The sequence below is a fragment of the Lissotriton helveticus genome, chromosome 4_1 (assembly GCF_964261635.1).
Source record: "Lissotriton helveticus chromosome 4_1, aLisHel1.1, whole genome shotgun sequence".
In the NCBI taxonomy this organism is placed as follows: domain Eukaryota; kingdom Metazoa; phylum Chordata; class Amphibia; order Caudata; family Salamandridae; genus Lissotriton; species Lissotriton helveticus.
Window position 1 is genome coordinate 309945850 of NC_136063.1, and position 19850 is coordinate 309965699.

Here is a 19850-nt window from a genome sequence, read left to right on the forward strand (position 1 = left end):
TTATAATCAATGTATGAGCATCTCACCTTGAAGAATGTCTAGCCCATGTATACAATGTGCAATATTTGAAACACTGTACATGTAAAACACTGCGAACTAACTGAATAACGTATAAATTATTAAATCTGTGACAATTTCAGTACAACTTAAATATCGGTGCAAATTAGCCCACAAAGGGCATTATGGGGCACTCCATGTGAGGAGTAGTGAATAATAAATGAGTGTCTATAGTCATTCATTTATTATTTCTTTCAAACGCTTTACATTTTTGGGAGTGTCACAGTCCCACCCAGGACACCCACAGCTTGCCATATTGTTGGGGGAAGCAGAGGGGAGCTTCAAGGACCACAAGGCACCCCCAGCCTGCACCTATCCTGGGGTGTGTGTGTGGGTGCCGGACACAATTTGCCCCAGTTATAGTAAGGTCAGAGTTCCCAAAGTTGTTTGCTGTTTTCCTAATAACAATGGTACATTTTAACAAATCTTCATGAATCTCTCCATAAAATAAAGTTCATCCACCTCGGCTCCATCAGCCTGACCCCCTTGAATTTGTGAAGGTGACCCAGAGGGACGACCCCCAGGTGCCAAAATTTGAAAAGTACTTTCAGGAGAAGAGTATCTTGTGTGGCAGATACCCTGACAGTACCCTAGTTCTGTGAAGATGTAAAAAAGAAAAAAAAAAATAAGAGAAGGAGAAAGAAGGTTGGCCTGCAAGCCTCTGCTGTGCATGACCTCTGCCAGGACGTGTGGCCTAACCTCCTGCTGCAAAACGCCAGAGGCCTGTGAAGGAGAAATTGGGTGCAGAGCCTGGCACCCAACTCCGCCACCGCCGGCCAACCCCCCTGTTACATGCCCCTGTAGGTACTGCAAAGAAGAGGCATAGGCTAAATAGGATTACAAAAAATAAAAATGAAGAAAAACACACTCCCAAAGCTTAAAGTGACGGATAGTTCGGTATGGTAGTAAGATGTTTGCTTTTGTTAAAAAAGTAAAAACAAAAAAAAACTAGACTTATAATCTTACATATTACAATGCCCATGACAAGTAAAATGGCATTCACAGTGACATCATTAATGCCATCACTGATGACATCATCCAGTCAATGTGACTGTGTCCTATAGGATTTGTAGACATGAAGTAATTCCACATGTACAGCTGTGGCGAATTTTCTATCACTGATCATATGATAATGGATACCAAATGCTGGATACATCTGTTCAGTCGCCCACATTTGGTGCATGACGGCATACAAACTTAGAGCCATGCTTACCACCCATTGAGCCTTAAACCACCTCAAAGTGAATCACCTTTACATTCTACATTATTTAACAATCTGCAATGCTTTAAACTCTTCAGCTGATCTCTGGAAATAAACCAAAATACAGTATAAATCTCATTGATACCTAGAAATTTTCTATAGCACTGTATCATAACTCTTCAAAATGGGCACATGTCCAGATAGCCAGTGGTCGATAATCATTTGTGAACAGAAGCTTCGGCCCTACAGATTATTTGCAATTTGAGTTGGCATTTAGGCATATTCTAATTTGAAACACACATGGTGTACCTCCAGCATCCCAAAAAGTGATCTGCACGTGGTGCACCATATCATTTTGAACATGCGCAACCATAATTGCAGCAAGGACATATGCTCTTACCATGCTATGGATCCACACATGTTCCACATGTTCCACACATGATCCACAGCAAGATGGCCGCCTGGTAGGAGCTCCCGTGAAGAGCTCCCAGTGCTGGGGATCCCATACCGGGCTTTATCCCTGTTAGCACCCACCAGCTCGTCGGAACGAAAGCAGAAAAAGTAACTGGAGTAAAAGTAACTGGAACCACAAGTAACTGGATTGCCCGAGCGGTCCGCTGACCCGATTCACGGAGGTTGGAGCCTGAAGCTGCGGGAGCCTGCTGAGCCGCCACTGGACACTCGCCTTCATGCACCCACATCGCGCCGCCGAGACCGAGACTGAGCGGTACCACAAGCAACCGATTGCCCGGATTGCCCACTGACCTGATTGAAGGAGGTTGGAGCCTGAGGAACCGGGAGCCTGCTGAGCCGGCACTCTTTGTCGGTGACTGACGCCTGCGGAGCCCCGCAACCTGCCACTGGATCCGTGTCTCCAGACACCCCCATCGCGGCGCCGTGGCTGGGCAGTTGAAGCTCCGGGAGCCTGCTGAGCCGGCACCGCGGATTGTCCTGCGCTCGGCCCGCACCACGGCAGAGGACTCACGGTGGCATCGGGGGCTGAGTGAGGCCCCCGCCCGCTCCACGGCAGCTGCGACCAGCGGAGAATAACAGAGGTGCAGATCCGCCGGCTCCACAGCAGTGAGACACGGCGGCATCGGAGGGCAGAGAGAGCTCCCCCCCCGTAGAGACAGAGACAGCAGCAGAGACGAGGGCTGCTGTTACGGTTGCTGTGACCGGCCCACATCTTGCCGTGGCCATGGCAACGGACCCCCCCCCCCCCCCTCCCGCTAGCTTTGCAGTAGTTGTGTGGCACCGCTGCTCAGAGGAGTGAGAACTGAGGCTGACGGGACCGGGAGGGACCAGGAGGGACGCCGGATCAGTGGAGGCTGGAGGTGACAGCGACATCTGAGGGCTGAGAGAGGCCCCCTTCCAGACCTGTACACGCTTTGATTAAGGACTACAACTGCAAAACTTTGCTGGCAAACTCAACAGGCTTACGGTGCAGCTTGCACATAAGGTATTTATTTCACCCCACCCGCTTGCTCACATTTTCTAAGCTATCTCCTTTGTTCAAAATGGCTGGGGCCATAAAACTGTAGCAATAAATCCCCCTCATGCCTCCGATGTCCACGAGGCTCCCAGCTCAACTCCTCCACACAAGACTACCAGAAGTAGAGATAAGCCTCCTGCCCATCATGCTATGAACAGGGCTTGCTCTAATGGAAAGTGAAACTGCCCTTCCCTGTGCTCAAAGTAATAGCAGCAGACAGAGGACTAATTCCCCTATCTCCCATATCGGTTCGGCCATCTTAGACTGTCTATCCTGGGCGACCATCATGGACTAATCATTCCTCAGGACTGAGTGTCTGCCTTTCTACAGTGGTATTACATGTTACTATACTATATGTTATGATATTATATGCTTACAGTGGTATTTTATTTACGCTAGTCATTCCTCAGGACTGAGTGTCTGCCTTTCTACAGTGGTATTACATGTTACTATACTATATGTTATTATATTATATGTTATGTTAAAATGCGTTTATATAGCGCACGGCTACTCTAAAAGAGTGTCCCGGCGCTTTCCACAACAGCTACAGTGTAACACATAACATAAAGAACAGATCCCAAAAGCAGGAAAAAAAGAAAATCCACCTAAACAGAGAGATTAAAAAGCCAAGTTTTCAGGTTCCTTCTAAATTGAAACAAATTGAAGTGCTGCGAAGTACCAGTGGGAGCGAGTTCCACAACTGGGAGGCCTTGAGGCTAAAAGAACGCCCCCCCGTACGAGCCTTCCTCACCCGTGGGACCACAACAGTAAAGAGGGATTCAGAGCGAAGAGAGCGGGCAGGACGATAAAAAACCAATCTCTTCTGCAGATATCCCGCACCTGAGCCAAACAGAGCTTTGTGCACCAGCGTCAGGGCTTTAAACATAATCCGTTTACGGATCGGCAACCAATGCAACGTCTGCAGCAGCCCAGAAGCCCGTGTTTGTCTATGCAGACCAAAGATCGCACGGGCTGCGGAGTTCTGTGCCACCTGCAGGCGCTGGACCAGATAGTCCGGTAGGCCTAGAAAGAGAGCATTGGCATATTCGAGCCTAGATCCGATTAGCGCCTGCACTGTAATCCGTCTGTGCTCCGCAGATAGTAAAGGGAGAAACTTGCGGAGCATTTTCAGAATACCGAAACAGGTGCCGGACAGGCCGAGAACATGCGCTCTCAGAGAAAGCTTGTTGTCAAGCCTAACACCGAGGTTCTTGGCAACCAGGGAGGACTGCACCGGAGGGCACATAGCGGCCGGCCACCACTGCCGCCATTCGGGATCGATGACACAGCCGAAGAATAAAACCTCCGACTTGCTGGAGTTGGCCTTCAGGCTATTACGCTGGAACCAGCCGAAGACCATATCCAGACAGTCCCGAATTCTCTCCCCATCAAATGGCTGATCTTTGCCACATGTGAAGAGGAGTTGCGTGTCGTCGGCGTAGGACACGATCTGGGCTCCGTAAGCCTCCACCGCAGCCGCCAGAGGGGACATAAAGATGTTGAACAATGTCGGGCTCAACACAGATCCCTGTGGAACCCCAACTCCCAGTGGCGGCATCTCGGCGGAGCTCTGGGACACCCAGACCGTCTGGCGGCGGCCCTTCCAGAAAAGATGTAAACCATCTGAACACCGTCCCCCTTAGGCCGATGTCAAAGCCTGGCGAGAAGCGCCTCATGGGGGACGGTGTCGAAGGCCGCCGACAGGTCCAACATGACTAACATGGTCTTGCCACCCACATCCAAGGTCTCCCTGATGATCTCCGAGACCTCCACCAACGCTGTTTCCGTACTGAGATTCGGACGGAAACCGGATTGGGATGGATGGAGCAAATTGTTGGATTCAAGAAAGCTCGACAAGACGCCATGGACATGTTTCTCCGTGATCTTGGCCAGAGCCGGGAGAAGTGAAATTGGCCTGTAATTGGCCAACACCTCGGCATCAAGACCAGGCTTTTTCATTTTATTTACAGGGGCATTATATTCCTAGTTGGATCTTGCACATATCACTCTGTCCTCACCTGTAATGCACCGATGTTACCTCATATATTTACATCATATGTTTACACGCCAGACGAAGATAGGGTGTCTGCTTTTTACAGTGGTATTATATGTCTATATTCCTAATTGTATCCTGCACATTCCACTTTTTCTTCACCTGTATGCACCGATTGCTACCTCATATTTTGGCTGTTCACTAGGGTCACTGTTGGTCTATATTCCTAATTGTATCCTGCACATTCCACTTCTTCTTCATCTGTATGCACCGATTGCTACCTCACATATTTTAGCTGCTCACTAGGGGCACTTTTGGTCTCATATAATTTTTGGTTGCAACTGTATTTTGGCTATTGACTCATGTACCTCATTTGTTATTGACTACTCACTATTTGACTACTATTTGACACTATTTGACTACTCAGTATTTTAGCTACGGACTCTTGTACCTCATTTATAGTGCACATCCCACTTTTTCTTCACCCTATGCACCAATTGCTACCTCATATATTTGGGTTGCTCACTAGTGTCACTTTAGGTCTCATATAATTTTTGGTTGTAATTGTATTTTGCTACTGACTCATATACCTAATTTATTTTTGACTACTCACTATTGTTATATAGCATATAACTTCTGGTGCAACTTTATCTTGCTACTGATTCATGCACCTCATTTATTTGGAAACACCCATTTTTGACTATTCACTATTGTCACTTTTGATTCAGGTATTTTACTATCTGCATTGGTATTTCAGTCTAGTATATCATCAGTATTATACCTATATTCTATGCTGTACATGTTTGTAACCCACTACGACTTCACTGTAATGCACTGATTAATTGCTCATATTGACCTGTTACACTTATGTAACCTGCTCCCATTTCAAGTTTCATTCCTTTATGCACCAATTACTACCTCATATACTCTGGCTGCTCATAAATGCCACTGTTGTTACATGCAATTGGGTATTAGTGTATGTCTTTGTATTCTGCTCCAGTTTATCATTATTGTGCACCCTACATCTGTGCAACACGCACCCACTACAGATCTTATCCCTGTTTGCATTGACTACTACCGCATACACTTTGGCTGCCCACTAGTGTCACTTACATTCCATGCAACCGGCGATTACTGAGCACCCTCCCACACCTACCGACTCCGTCACCCCAACATGGAGCTCATCGGCAAGCACACATACAGAATCAACTACCCACCCGCACTCACCAAAAAAGCCGCTAAACGCTTTAAACACAACTTACTGAGGTCCCACCCTGAAATACCCTTTGCAGACACCTACTACTCACCGTTCAATGGTGCCGTACACATTGATATCATCTTCCACACCGCACGCAGAGCTCAATGGAGAAAAACGTTCCTCTCTTTACTCACCGTATCCAATTCCAGGAAATCCGCTCATGGCCAAACACTCTCCATAACACCATCCCAACTCTTCCCAGGCAGAACCTCCATCACTATCTATAACAACGGGATTGTCCTAATCCAATCCACAGACAGGAACCTGGAACTACTAGATAACCTGTTTCACACTTTCTTACAGCACCTCTCCAATCCGCGGACCCCACTCAGTCCGACCACCCTTGACCTCACAGCCCCCAACCACAACGATGCTAACCCAGTTCAGTCCCTAAACGACACGCACCTCTCCTCCACCACCGGCACCGTCGTCATCCACCCACCTACTGCAACCACTTCACACTCCTCAATCACAGACTTAGATCTCTCCCCGACATACACCAGCCGCACCCCCTCCCGTCCCACCAACACCCTGACCTCCATTCATACCACTCCCATTCCTCTCTCCCCTGTCACCACAGCCCCCAACCACAACGCCTCTAGCATACCTCAGCCCCAAAAGGACACACACCTCTCCTCTACCACCAGCACCTTAGTCATACACCCACCTACGGTTGATACCTCACACCCCTCAATCACAGACATAGATCTGTCACCCATATACATCAATCGTACCCCCTCCCCCCTTTCACGAGCCCACATTCCCATTCCTTTCACCCATGACACCACAGCTCCCACCCACAATCCGCCTAACCGAGTTCAGCACCAGACCGACACGCACACAGACAATCCCCACTCTCAGCCCCCACTTCCACACATTAACTAACCACACTGAGCACGCCTCTATCAATTCAACTCCGCAAAAGAGAACCACATACAATCACACTCCCCCCATTCTCACCCCCCCATTACCCTACATGCGCCCCCACCACCACTAACATACGCCCATCCTCCACCATGCACTCTCCACCTACCACCAATACCCTCCTCCATTCTATGTCATCCTCCCCCAACCCTCCAATACCCACCACCAACACAAATCCCACACTAGACTACGTTATGGCCTCCCTCCTCCAGCTCAAAGAAGACCTCCACATCATCAAACAACTACTCTGCTCGCATTCCAGTCACTCCTCACCCACCACCCTCGTCAAGCTCAAACAAGACATCCACATCATCAAACAATTACTCTGCACACATCCCAGACACCCCTCACCCGCCTTCACCAGCACCACCCTTCCTAACAGGACCTCCACTTGGTCGGCTGACTCTCGCACTCAACGCCCCTCGCACTGGACCTCAATCCCTGTTCGCAATCGTGAAAACCGTCCCCATCGCTCCTGCAACACACTATCGGACCTCGACACAGTCACCCTCCTCCGCTCCTACGACCCAGCTCCCCTTAACAACATACCCTCCACCCTCCGCGCCATTCCAACTTTTCATCCAAATCCCCTTAGTCCCCCCACGCAAAACAACAGAATCTCTATCCTTAGTAACCTGAGAAAAGTCCCCCTCTTTCTCGAACCCCCTTCCACCCTCGACACACCCCGTCTCAAATGCACCCTCCTCAACTGCAGATCGGGCTCTAGGCACTCCTCTGCAATCGCTGATCTCCTCTTATCACTGGACATTGACCTCATCATCATGACTGAAACCTGGCTAACTGAATCTTCTACACCCATATTGGACATACTGGTTCCCCCCAATTACCACATCACTAGACTAGACAGGGTTGGTCAAAAAGGTGGGGGAATCGCGTGTATACACAGGAGTAACCTCTCTGTCATGAAAGTAACCTCTCCCTCCCTCCCCTCCCCAACCTCCTGTGAATACATTTGCCTTGATATTATCAGTGAAGGCAAACCGATTTGCTCTCTTCACGGCATTTACCACCCACCAGGGGACAACTTTACCTTCTCGCAAAAAATTATGGATTTGATCACAACCAATTCAGGGCGACAACTCACACAAATATACCTTGGTGACTTCAACCTCCACTGGAACGATCATAATGACGCGGTGGTAAATAGTCTTAAAAACTTCCTCGACGCCCTTGACCTCACCCAAATATGCAACAGCCCGACCCACGAGAAAGGCTCTATCATCGACCTTATCATCTCCAAAGAAGACTCTATCCAACTCGAATCTATCAAACCCTGTGACTGGTCAGATCATCACATTGTCACGTTCTTCATCAACGAAAAAGTCAAATTTAACCCGGTTCAATCCTTCAAGCCCAAAGTCTGGAAAAGAGACCTGAAAAAACTCAACCCAAACTCTCTACCCCCCAACAGCTGCAATATATTACTTCCTCCCACTGGCATTACGGATGTCCAATCCTTGACGGATCACTATCTCAACGCTATGACCTCTTTAGTTAATGAAGTTGCACCTCTGCAGCTAAAAAGAGCATCCACAAAAATGTCCAATCCTTGGTACAACGGGAGTCCCAATGACGATAGACGGGCCATGCGAATGGCAGAGCGCACCTGGAGATCAGCTCCCTCCGCACTGCACTTAAAAACGCTGAAGAAAAAGAGAAATGCCTACTTCAGGAAAATAAAACGCACAAAATCAGATTTCTTCAGCCGTCAGCTCGACCATGCCAAAAATCGTCCGAGAAAGCTGTTTGAGCTAATCAGAACACAAACCAAGGAAGAACCCCAACCACTCAGTACTCTGGGCGAAGCACCCTCCTGTGAAGACTTCGCTTCTTTCTTTATCCAAAAAACAGACAACATAAAGAACGATTTCCTCATTGACGTAAGTCTCTACCCCAAACCCCTCTGCACAGCACCCACTGAACCAAAAAACAATGCTACATGGTCATCCTTTGCCACCTACTCGGAAGAAGAAATTGGTAGACTGCTCAGTACTGTGAAACCAGCCAATCACCTCACGGACCCCCTTCCTGCCAACGCTGTCAAAGACCTTACCCCGTCGCTCCTCCCACTTTGGACTAAAATTAACAGCTCACTTCAACAAGGGACCATCCCCGACTCCCTCAAAGTTGGACAAGTCACACGTCTACTAAAGAAACCTACAGCCGACCCCTCTGATCTAAATAATTACCGTCCCATTACCAACATTCCGACTCTTGCCAAATTGCTCGAAAAATGCGCACAAACTCAATTGACTAGACACTAGTGCTGTTGGACCTGTCTGCGGCCTTTGATACCGTGTCTCACAACATCCTTCTCAGCCGCTTGCAGGGAGTGGGAATTGGAGGCCTAGCTCTATCATGGCTGGAGAGTTTCCTCTCAGGGAGATCGCAATCTGTCAGCCTGGGCCCCTATCGTTCCACCTCGAAGGCGCTCACGAAGGGGGTGCCACAAGGCTCATGTCTCAGCCCTACATTGTTCAATGTATACGTGGCCCCCCTTGCTGAGACTGTGCGGAAGTATGGGTTCATACCAGTTTCCTACGCTGATGACACCCAGCTCCTCTACCCTTTCAGCTCCCTTGGTCCTACAGTCAAGGAAAATTTTGCTGAGGGTATGAGGGCAGTGTCACATTGGATGGCCGCCAACTGCCTCCAATGTAACATTGCAAAAACGGAGGTTATGCTCTTCGGTAGGGCAAGCCTACTATGGTCTCCTGAATGGTGGCCGCTGGACCTAGGCCCAGTTCCCACCTCAAAGCCCCATGTAAAAAATCTAGGGGTCAAGATTGACCAAAAACTGACCCTTAAGGAGCATGTCAATCACACCGCAGGACTGTGCTTCTTTACCATTGGTCTTTTACGGCGAGTATTTCCTTATCTTCCTGATACCTATAGGAAGACACTCGTGCAGACTCTGGTTACTAGCCGCCTAGACTACTGCAACGGCCTGCTGACGCTAGCAAATGCTGATGCAGTAGGTCGGTTGCAGGTGGTCCAGAATACGGCGGCTAGACTGGTCATGGGTGTGCAGGCTAGGACCCCCTCTAAGCCTTTGTTGATGGAGTTACATTGGCTCCCGATACGACAGCGCATCAGTTTTAAAATATGCTGCACGGTTCACAAATGTTTATATGGGAACAGTCCCAAATATCTATCCCAATCTGTTGAACTGTACCAACCCAGCCGCTCGCTTCGCTCAAGCAACCAAGCCCTTCTGAAACCTCCTGCAACAAAACGAGCTAGGCAGGGAGACCGAGCTTTCTCATCAGTTGATCCTGCCCTGTGGAACAAACTCCCTACCGAAATGAGGATGAACATCAATTATCTGGCCTTCAGAAAGGCGTTGAAAACATTCCTCTTTCAGGAAGCATTTCAGTCCCTCTAAAGCATCTCAGTCCTCCTAACACACGCTGGCAGACAAAGCGCGGAGATACCCCATGAGATTGATTCCAGCGCGATATAAGAAATTAAAATAAAATAAAATAAATAAATACATTAATCAGTTTGATCTACTCAACCCTCATCAATCAGGCTTCAGAGCGGACCACAGTACAGAAACTGCTATGATACACATAATTGACGACGCCCTCCAAATCCTAGATCAAAACGATACCTGCCTCCTTATCCTTCTTGATCTCTCCTCTGCATTCGACACCGTCAAACATGAGAACTTATTCGATCTATTAAACACAAGAATGGGTATATCTGGAACTGTGCTCAAGTGGTTCACGTCCTTTCTACACAACAGAACGCAGAAATTCAAGAGTAACAACTTGATGTCTTCTCCAATACTGGTAACGCTAGGCGTCCCACAAGGATCCTCCCTATCCCCAACTTTGTTTAACCTAGTTATGGAACCTCTCACCACCTTGCTACAAGCATCCAATGTTCAATTCCACATGTACGCCGATGACACTCAACTTTATCTCAAAGTACAATCACCCAAAGACATTATGCTCTTGAATTCAACGATCAGAAGCACCCAATCATGGTTGGCTGCTAATCATCTCAAGCTCAATGCTCTTAAAACAGAGTTCCTCTTGATCTCACCTCCTGCGAAGATCACTACCACTCAAATCTGGCTTAAACACCTAACCGCACTCAATGTTCATCCCACCATTGTGGACTCAGCAAAATCTCTAGGCATAACACTTGACACCAACCTCAACATGCAGGAACAAAGCAACTAAAGGGGCGAACTACCAGATCAATACCTTAAGGAAACTCAAACCCTTCCTTCCAGCCAAAGATTTCCAAACTGCGGTACAAGCTCTAGTCATCCCTCGAATAGATTACGGCAGCATCGCCCTCTGCGGTCTTCCCCTAACTACCACGGCACCCATAAGAGCTTCTCTAAACGCTGCAGCGAGACTAATCACCGGTTCAAGAAAACACTCACATTTCCCCTGACCTGAGAGCCCTGTACTGGCTGCCTTTTGAAGCCAGAATTCATCTGAAAATCGCCTGCATCACGCACAAGGCTGTCCACCTGAGCTCACCCGGATACCTCGCCCAAAAGCTGACGATTTCCGGAGGCTCTAGAAACACTAGAGGCACAAACAACCTCCTGCTAAAGCCCCAAAGATTCCGCAAGGAAAAAACGTATAAACGCTCCTTCTCAGGAATGGCACCCAGGATCTGGAACTCACTCCCCACTGAAATCAGACTCATCTCCTCTACCATGCTTTTTAAGAAAGAAGTAAAAGCTATCCTCATGGCTAAATACACTTGAATTATTACTGGGGATGATATTTACAGACGTTGTACCATTCAGTTTTACTAATCTTTTTTGCATTTTTGTATGACGCGTGTTATTGACCTGCCCGAGTGTTTACGCTATCAATTATTTGTACTTGTATCATTATTGATGTATCTGGCTGACTATGCTCCTACATGTACCTTCCCCACCCCAATTGCTATTTACTCACACGTTGTTCCTTTCGTCTGTAAAGCGCTCTGATATCTGCAAAGATCTTGTTCGCGCTATATAAAACTTTCAAAATAAAATAAATAAATAAATAAGTACATGTACACTCTATTGCTATACTGTATATGAATTTGGGGTCATCAGTGATGTAATCAAAAATGTCCTTTGAGATGTCATCAGTGATGTCATTTAAGATGCCATGAGTGATGTAATGGTGGGGGCAAGTTATAGTCAGATTATTAAATTATAACTGGTGAATTTCAGGTTTTTTTTAACCTTAGTTTTTATCCTATTTCAACACCTAAATATAACATAACGCTAAAATGTAGTTTATTGGGGGGGGGGATATATACATACACAGGTTTATTCTCTCTTTCTCGCTCTCTCTGTCCCTCTCTTTCTATATATATCTATATCCATATGTATGTAGATCAAGAGAGAGAGCATTGACAGAAAGGATTCATTTGAGGGAGCATTAGGTATTAGATTCCTTAGGTTAAAAATATACCTTCAAGTAGAATTTCGATATTTCAAAAAGACGCTGAGAACAGGCGGCAAAGCACTTGTGATCTTCTCCAATGCCATGCTTCTTAAGGGTTTGAGAAACAACCTCTCTCAGCATCTGTAAGATCAAAGAAGAGATTTACTCTAGTATCACCATAACGAAGATTCACACAGATATAACCCCAAGAATGTGATAAGAGATCACTTCCAACAACCTCTTTCAGCAACTGGTATACCACACAATATATTTACTCAATCTACAGTATCCAGCAAATAAACCGAAGCACACCACTTTTAAATTACTCTTATCCTTTGAAAATCATCCGAGGCACAGCCAGCCATGAGGGTTTCCTTGGAAGAAGTTCACTACAATATATGAATCCGGTCACTGTTGATGTTTTAATTCATTCCATTACAGGCAAAAACAGCAGCTGCTTCTTCCAAGGAAACCCTCATGACTGACTGCGCCTCTGATTACTTTCAAAGGATAAGAGTAACTTAAAAGTGGTGTGCTTCGGTGTAATTGCTGGACTTTGATTTTGAACTGTTTGCACAGTCCGAATGGACTTCTACCCAAGTGGGCGGGTATTGTGGCACCATGAGAGCACCTCTATGACATGTGTGCTTCGGTGTAATTGCTGGACTTTGATTTTGAACTGTTTGCACAGTCCGAATGGACTTCTACCCAAGTGGGCGGGTATTGTGGCACCATGAGAGCACCTCTATGACATGTGAATATTTAGTACTGTTAAAAGAATTATAATACCATAAAATAGTAGATGTGCAGATCAAACAGCATACTCTCGAGTATTGTATGTTTCACAAATCTACAGTACATTTCCATGGATGTTACCCCAAAACTGAGTAAAGAAAATGCTCATGTAAACAGTTTGGCTGTATTTGCTCCCTGGCAGATAGTCTTGAAATAGGTTTCCAGATAGACTGCCATTAGAAGGCGAGTGAACAAACCTACGGGTGATCTTGAGCACCATAAATCAAATCCACTTATTTGGTGAGGAATCTTACAGTAACAGCATGACCAGGACCGATTAGTATTGAATAGTGGCTATTACTTTTTACTTCAAAGGTAATAGAGGATAATTCAAAAGCTTTCTAGACTAGCTGCCCTGAAGTAACGCCCTCCCTCCCACATCATCCACTGCCTCAATTTAACAACTGCAGAGACTAGTTAACTAAAATGTTCTGTGGCAAAGAACAAGCCACTTACTTTTAGTAATGCTCTCTTTAAAAGGAGATGAATCGTCGTGCAAAGTCCTAATTTGAATCCCTTTTCAAGGTGCAACACTGGATCTGGATTTTTTTTTCAAATCTTTAGTTCTCTCCTTTTCCCAGCATCAAAAGATGCAGTATGGAGTTGACAGTAGTGTCTTTTGGCTCCGGAGGAAATAACTTGTGGATTGCTTGTATGGTGCCAGTCCCCATGAACACGCAAACCAGAGCCATTAAAATTCTATCAATGTTACCGGGTGTGATGTTCACCTTTCTTCTCAAATCTTTTTGTGCAGTGCCGCCGTCTATAAATATCCAGAACCTGATGAGGAAGTTAAGAAGAAGAAGAATTCTAACCTCTCAAGAAGTTAAATGCACAGAATATGAAGACTCTGGTATTGGACCTTCATTTTAAGCAAAAGTGCCAAGGAGGTGAACAGCTGAGAAATAAAACATATGTAATATTACATTAGTATTCACTGACGGTGAAAGAAATCATTGTGGGTGAATGAGGCCATCACAGAGAGTAGCACAAATCAAACAAAAGACAAGAAAACTATTGGGATATAAAAGACTTTGCTGGAACCTTGTTGAGCAGCACATAAGACACATGTTATGCATTACAGAAGGATCTTAGGGGGAAATGTAAGAGTGCACAGGCGATGAGCCTGATCAGGAGTCTTGTGGCTTGAATCTTGTGAACTACTCCCTGCATTGCAGGCACTGGATGAAACTCCTAGTGGATTTGTACCTCCATTCCAGCGAGAAAGCATCTTCCAGATAGCTTTCTACAGGGAACTCCAGAGAGAACCGTTGCCAAAGTCCCTTTTGCCTTCATTTGTGCCATTTATATAGAAAGCCCGGACCAGAAATTTGTTGTAGTGCTTTGCAGAGAACATAAACTAACAGGATTACATTTAGACGTGGAAGGGATTGAAATGGGCAACTAGCAAAGCATACGTTTCAATGCAACAAACAATTCAAGTTTCTCCAGTTCTAGGCATTGCTAACCTCATTTTTGGAAACTGTGTGAAAGAATGGGCTTCAAGGCAGAGAGTGTGGTAAGTTACACCTCAGTACAGCTGGAAGAAAGTCCTGGGCGTAAATAGAACCCCAAATAAGGACTGCATCAGTGCAATTGAAGATTTGAATGCGAGACTTCTAGGAAAAGGGACTCTAATTTTCTCTGGACCTCCTGAACCCCTGAACCACTGGAAAGGTAAGTAGAACCGATGGACAGGGTGAGCTGTGGTTATAGATGGCCTTGAAGGTTAAACTGCATAGTCTGATTATAACTATGGCTGTTATGAGTAGATTGTTTAGGTCATGCAGTATGGTAGGGACATGGTCATATTCCCTTGCTGCCTCAACGAGCCTAGCTGCAGAATAAAAGGTGGCATTTGAGTGGTACAGTGTCTGTGAAAGGCACACCAGCAAGTTGGCATTCCTAAAGTCTAGTGTGGACGGCTGTTCCAAGAAGATCTTCTTCAAAGCAGAGAGTCAGACTTTCTTTAAGGCACAGAGATGAAAGTTAGTAGCTTTTGCATTTTAAGAAAATGGGAGGCCATTGTGAGCAGCGAGACAATCATGAACCCCAAGAATTTAACAGAGGGTGATGGGCATGGAGATAACGTTTCTTAGGATGGAAGCATCTATTATGTTTGAAAATTGTAAGTATAATTTGGGTACCATCCGCTTATTGGTTTAAGGCAACTCCAAAGGATTCCAGGATAAGGCCATATTGCTAGATGTAATGACTGAAGAACACATACTGACCCATGGGAGACCCTGCAAACTTATTCCTCTGCAGAGGAGCTAAAATCACTAATATTCTCACTGGGTGCAGAAAGGTGAATCCTCTTTTCCTCCATTTGGCACACTCTGGAGGTGCCAAATGGGCATAGTCTGAATATGAATTCATCATGTGCTGTGAAAACCACAACAATAATGGGTGGGACTCCATTCTCCTGCCACAAGACCCCAAGTCGGATGCGAAACGGCAGCAGGCAGGCTTGTGGTGGGTCGACAGAACAGGTACTTGACTTTCTGGTACACACCCTCCCCCACCAGCACTAAAAGGCTATTCATGCTCTACACACACACCTTATATGTTTACCCCTCAGTTCCATCTGTGAAACATAACATGTGTCTTATGTGCTGCTCAACAAGGTTCCAGCAAAGTCTATTGTGTCTTGCTTGTCTTTTGTTTCTATTTTGCTGCTCTCTGTGCTGGCCTCATTCGCCCCCACAATGATCGCTTTGTGTGGGGCACTGTCAATGAATGCCAATGTAATATCACAAGTGTTTCTTATGTATAAATGCAATAAAGAACAATTTAAACAATTAAATATGTTGGACAGCAACATTTCCATTTCTACGAGAGTGGAACAACCTCTTCATATTTCTTTGGGGGAAAGAGAGGGGAGTGAGGGGGAGAAAGGGTGGAGGTCTTGTGGTCAATGGTGTGCTATAACCTTTTTTGTCTCTAAGACCAACAAGATCAAAGTAATCTTGTTTTTTTACATTTATTATGAAAAAAGATGCCACTCGACTAACAACACGTGTGGTATACTTCCATTTATGATAGGGATCAATGGTTTAGCAGTGAACGGAAGAGGAGAACGAAGAGGCCTAACCATGTCTGACTCTACCCAATCCCTTACCCTTGAAAGGTTGAAAACCTGCTGGGGAGCTGGAGGCTCTTGCCCAACCAAAATGATTGCTAGTCTATCTAAATTTGCTATACTATAAGGTTTATGGAATTTCCACAAAGCAGATGACAGTCACAAAGCCAAAGCAGCCGCATGACTTTGCTTAACATGGTCTAGAGAAGCGCACGCTTTCTCTATGAATGGGTGCTGCCCTTCGGTGGGCATTTCAATAAGTTGAGAATGTACACCAACATTGAATTCAGTCATTCGAAACCATGTGTGCCAGCGCAGGACAACTCCAGATCCTATTGATCATGCCACCTCATCAACTGTATCAAAGTCTGACTGCATAGCTTATCTGGATGCATCCATTCCGTATTGCATCAGCTTTCTGAATGGCACTTTCAGGTGTTTATGTAGACTGGGAACAACCAGCGAATTTCCACACACAGTGTGTGTATTTGGCAAGCAGATATTTTGCATATGAAGATCTGATGGCTATACTTCCAAATATCGAATTATCAAGAGAGAAGGATCACTTGTCCTGCATAACCAGGGTATGCAGGTTTCGTTCTAGCTAGTCCCAATGGATTCCGGGCCCAGAGTGGAAGAGTCAGCACAAGTGGTGCAGACGGAGACCACAGTAGGCCTCCCTGACCCCCTGGGACCCCGATGAGGCAAAAATACATCGGATGAAGGTACCTAGCGACCTACAAGGAGTATGATTAATACATCATCCCCTTCACTTTCAACAAATAGGCAACCATAATAATTGCTAGTTGCCTAACACAAATAGAGACGCCCAAGGTGTCTATACACCTTGCACTTCGGTCCTGAAGAAAGCCCACTTGACCTAACCGGCAGTAGAGGGCTGAAACATGTCGACCTACAATATTCACTAAACTAAGTGTGTGAGATCCCTAATCACTCATTCACACAACTTTATCTTCATATCTCAAATCCAGGACGAATAAAATTACTACTCTGGCAGGAAAAGATTTTTACCTTTTTTCACAATTTCACGTCACTGATCACTCCTGTTTTTAACCAAGGGTAAAACCTCCGGGTGGAGGATGCATAACCACTAAACCCGATGATTATGCACACACGTGTTAAGAATAGCGGAGAATCAAGATATACCGCTAAATTTACCAACTCTACACGTGCATGAGGGTTTTTTATTGGGACTAGCTAGAACGAAACCTGCTTACCCTGGTTATGCAGGACAAGTGATCCTTCTCTCTTGATAATTCTATATTGAAACTAAGGAAGCTGAACAGATCATGCTTTTTTATTCTCCCCCCTATTCTGATTTTTTGATATACTTCCAAATAAGCACACTTTAACTCTCAAAAAACCCAAATTGTGTCTGATCATTCAACTTGTACATCAATCTTTTAGAAGTAGCAGTAGTTGACATGGCTTCTGTCCATTGATGTATAGCCAGAGGGGAATCCATCTTCCCACAATGAAGTATACAGTATTCTGCTACAGCAGAAGTGAGGCTAGCCACTTCGTTTGATAGTTCATTATGCACAATAATATAGACTCTGCCATGTAGAAGTGCAAGTTCAGAGGAAGGAATTGAAAATAAATAGCATTAGATCATTGTACCCGTGAATGCTTTTGCGATCTGGATTCCTTCGTCTGTTTAGAAGACTCTTCTGGTTTTGGATTTCCTTTGGTCTCACATTTACTTTTATAATCTTGGGAACTGGGTTGCTGACCAAGATTACAAGATGCAGACAAAGATCTCTCTGGGCGAGGTTGCGAGGAAACTGCTGAATGATGATGTCCGCTGCTGCCACTGGCAAGAGACACAAGGGAATCTGAGCTTTCCGATTTGGATAGTCTGAAATAAAAGCAAACAGAACGCATGGATGGTTATTTAAGTTAATAATTTTAATTCAATTACTAATATAGGCTGAGTGATGCTTAATAAAATATACCTGAAACAGCTGCAAATGTAGAATAATGGTAGAGCATATGTCTTCAAAGTAACTTTGCAATATATAAGCAGCATTACTTTAGGGTTTAGACAGTAACTGCTTACTCGTACTATACACTGCCATGGTGTTTACAGGTACCCTCCAATTCAAAGACAAGAGGTCCTTGGGCTGGTTGATGCATGTAGCCTTCACACTCTGCTCAAAAGAGAAGCAGTGCTCGTTTTTATTCTTCTTATGTCTCCACTACAAAAATTAAGACCTGTATCTAGAGCAAGATCTAAACCTAGATCTTGAAGGAGCTTCATCTTCTTCACGCAGGCAATGCAAAGCTTATGTTCTTGGTTGCATTTGCTGACAGAGGTGACAGCAGAAGAGTTGCCCTCATTGCACCTGCCTCTCTAACAACACTTGCAGCCCACTTTGCCCCTACACAAGGAACTACATTAGTGGAATTGTGGCCCTTGCTGTTTATGCAGACATATGGTGCCATAGCAGCCCAAGTGTTCTGGAAAGCAATAATACCAATATAAACAAATATCTATATAAATATTTTGACACAACGTTGGGTTCGATTAAGCGCGTGTTAATATATACACAACGTTGGATTCGAATACGCGCGTGTCCAATACGTGCGTTTTTAACCGAAAGGCCAAACAGACCCTATCGATTTGGTTGCTGCGCAACAACTACAAGGGACGCATAGAGTCAATAGTCTATATACATTAGAATGGACAGTTGGTCTCAGGATGGCAGACCGGAAGTGTTTGGCGGGAGGGGGAGGAGTTGGTTCACTTTGCAACATTAAGAAAGAACGCATAGAGACAATAGTCTACATATATTAGGATGGACAGTTGGTGTCAGGATGGCAGATCGGGAAGTGGGTGGAGGGAGGGGGGGGAAGGAGTTGGTTCACTTTGCAACATTAGCGCGTGTTTATAAATACACAACGTTGGAATCGAATACGCACGTGTACAATAAGCATGTGTTTTTAATCGAAAGGCCGAACAGACCCTATCGATTTGCTTGCTGCACAACAACTACAAGGGACGCACATAGACAATAGTCACAAAAACACATTGTATACCCACAAGCTTTGTGAAATCAAACCTATTAGAAATGTGCGCTTACTCTTTTCTTTCTCTTCCATTTAACCAGACTGAGCCACAGCAACGTGTGGCCGGGTACAGCTAGTTAACCATACAAATACTTAAATAATCAACATTTTACAGGTGTTAATACATTGTAACCAAATATATGGAGCTCATGTTTAGCAGAACAATGTTAGTGCACAGAAGCCTAAGACAGAAAGAACTGCAACTGTTTGCACTACTGGGATAAGAGGCAATTTCTTAACAAATCTAAGAAGATCATTCATTAATTATGTAATAAAAAAATCCTAACCTTAAGAACTGGAATAGAGAAGCAGGTTCTAAAGTAACAGACTCTACAGAAAGAGTCGACTAGCATCAAAAAACTATGCTGAGTAATCAGATTGTAATGGTCCCTAACAGTGAAGTAATAACAAACAGATCACATTGGGCGAGATTCACAACCTATTTTGCTTAGCTAGGCAGAGGTTTAGGTGTATAAAAATAAAGAATTTGTAAGGATAAGAGAAATTCTGCAATTGTAAATGTCAGTCA

General features: G+C 45.2%; 1 protein-coding gene across 1 annotated transcript in view; it reads right to left on the reverse strand.

Moving 5' to 3' along the window:
• MTBP (MDM2 binding protein) overlaps positions 1-19850 on the reverse strand; it is a 186977-nt gene that overhangs the window by 17758 nt on the left and 149369 nt on the right. Inside the window, exons 19-20 of the mRNA XM_078686833.1 lie at positions 17873-18110; positions 12382-12495 (exon numbers count right to left, since the gene is read on the reverse strand). Of these exons, the coding sequence (XP_078542959.1) occupies positions 12382-12495; positions 17873-18110 (352 nt within the window). The remainder of the gene's footprint in view (positions 1-12381; positions 12496-17872; positions 18111-19850) is intronic.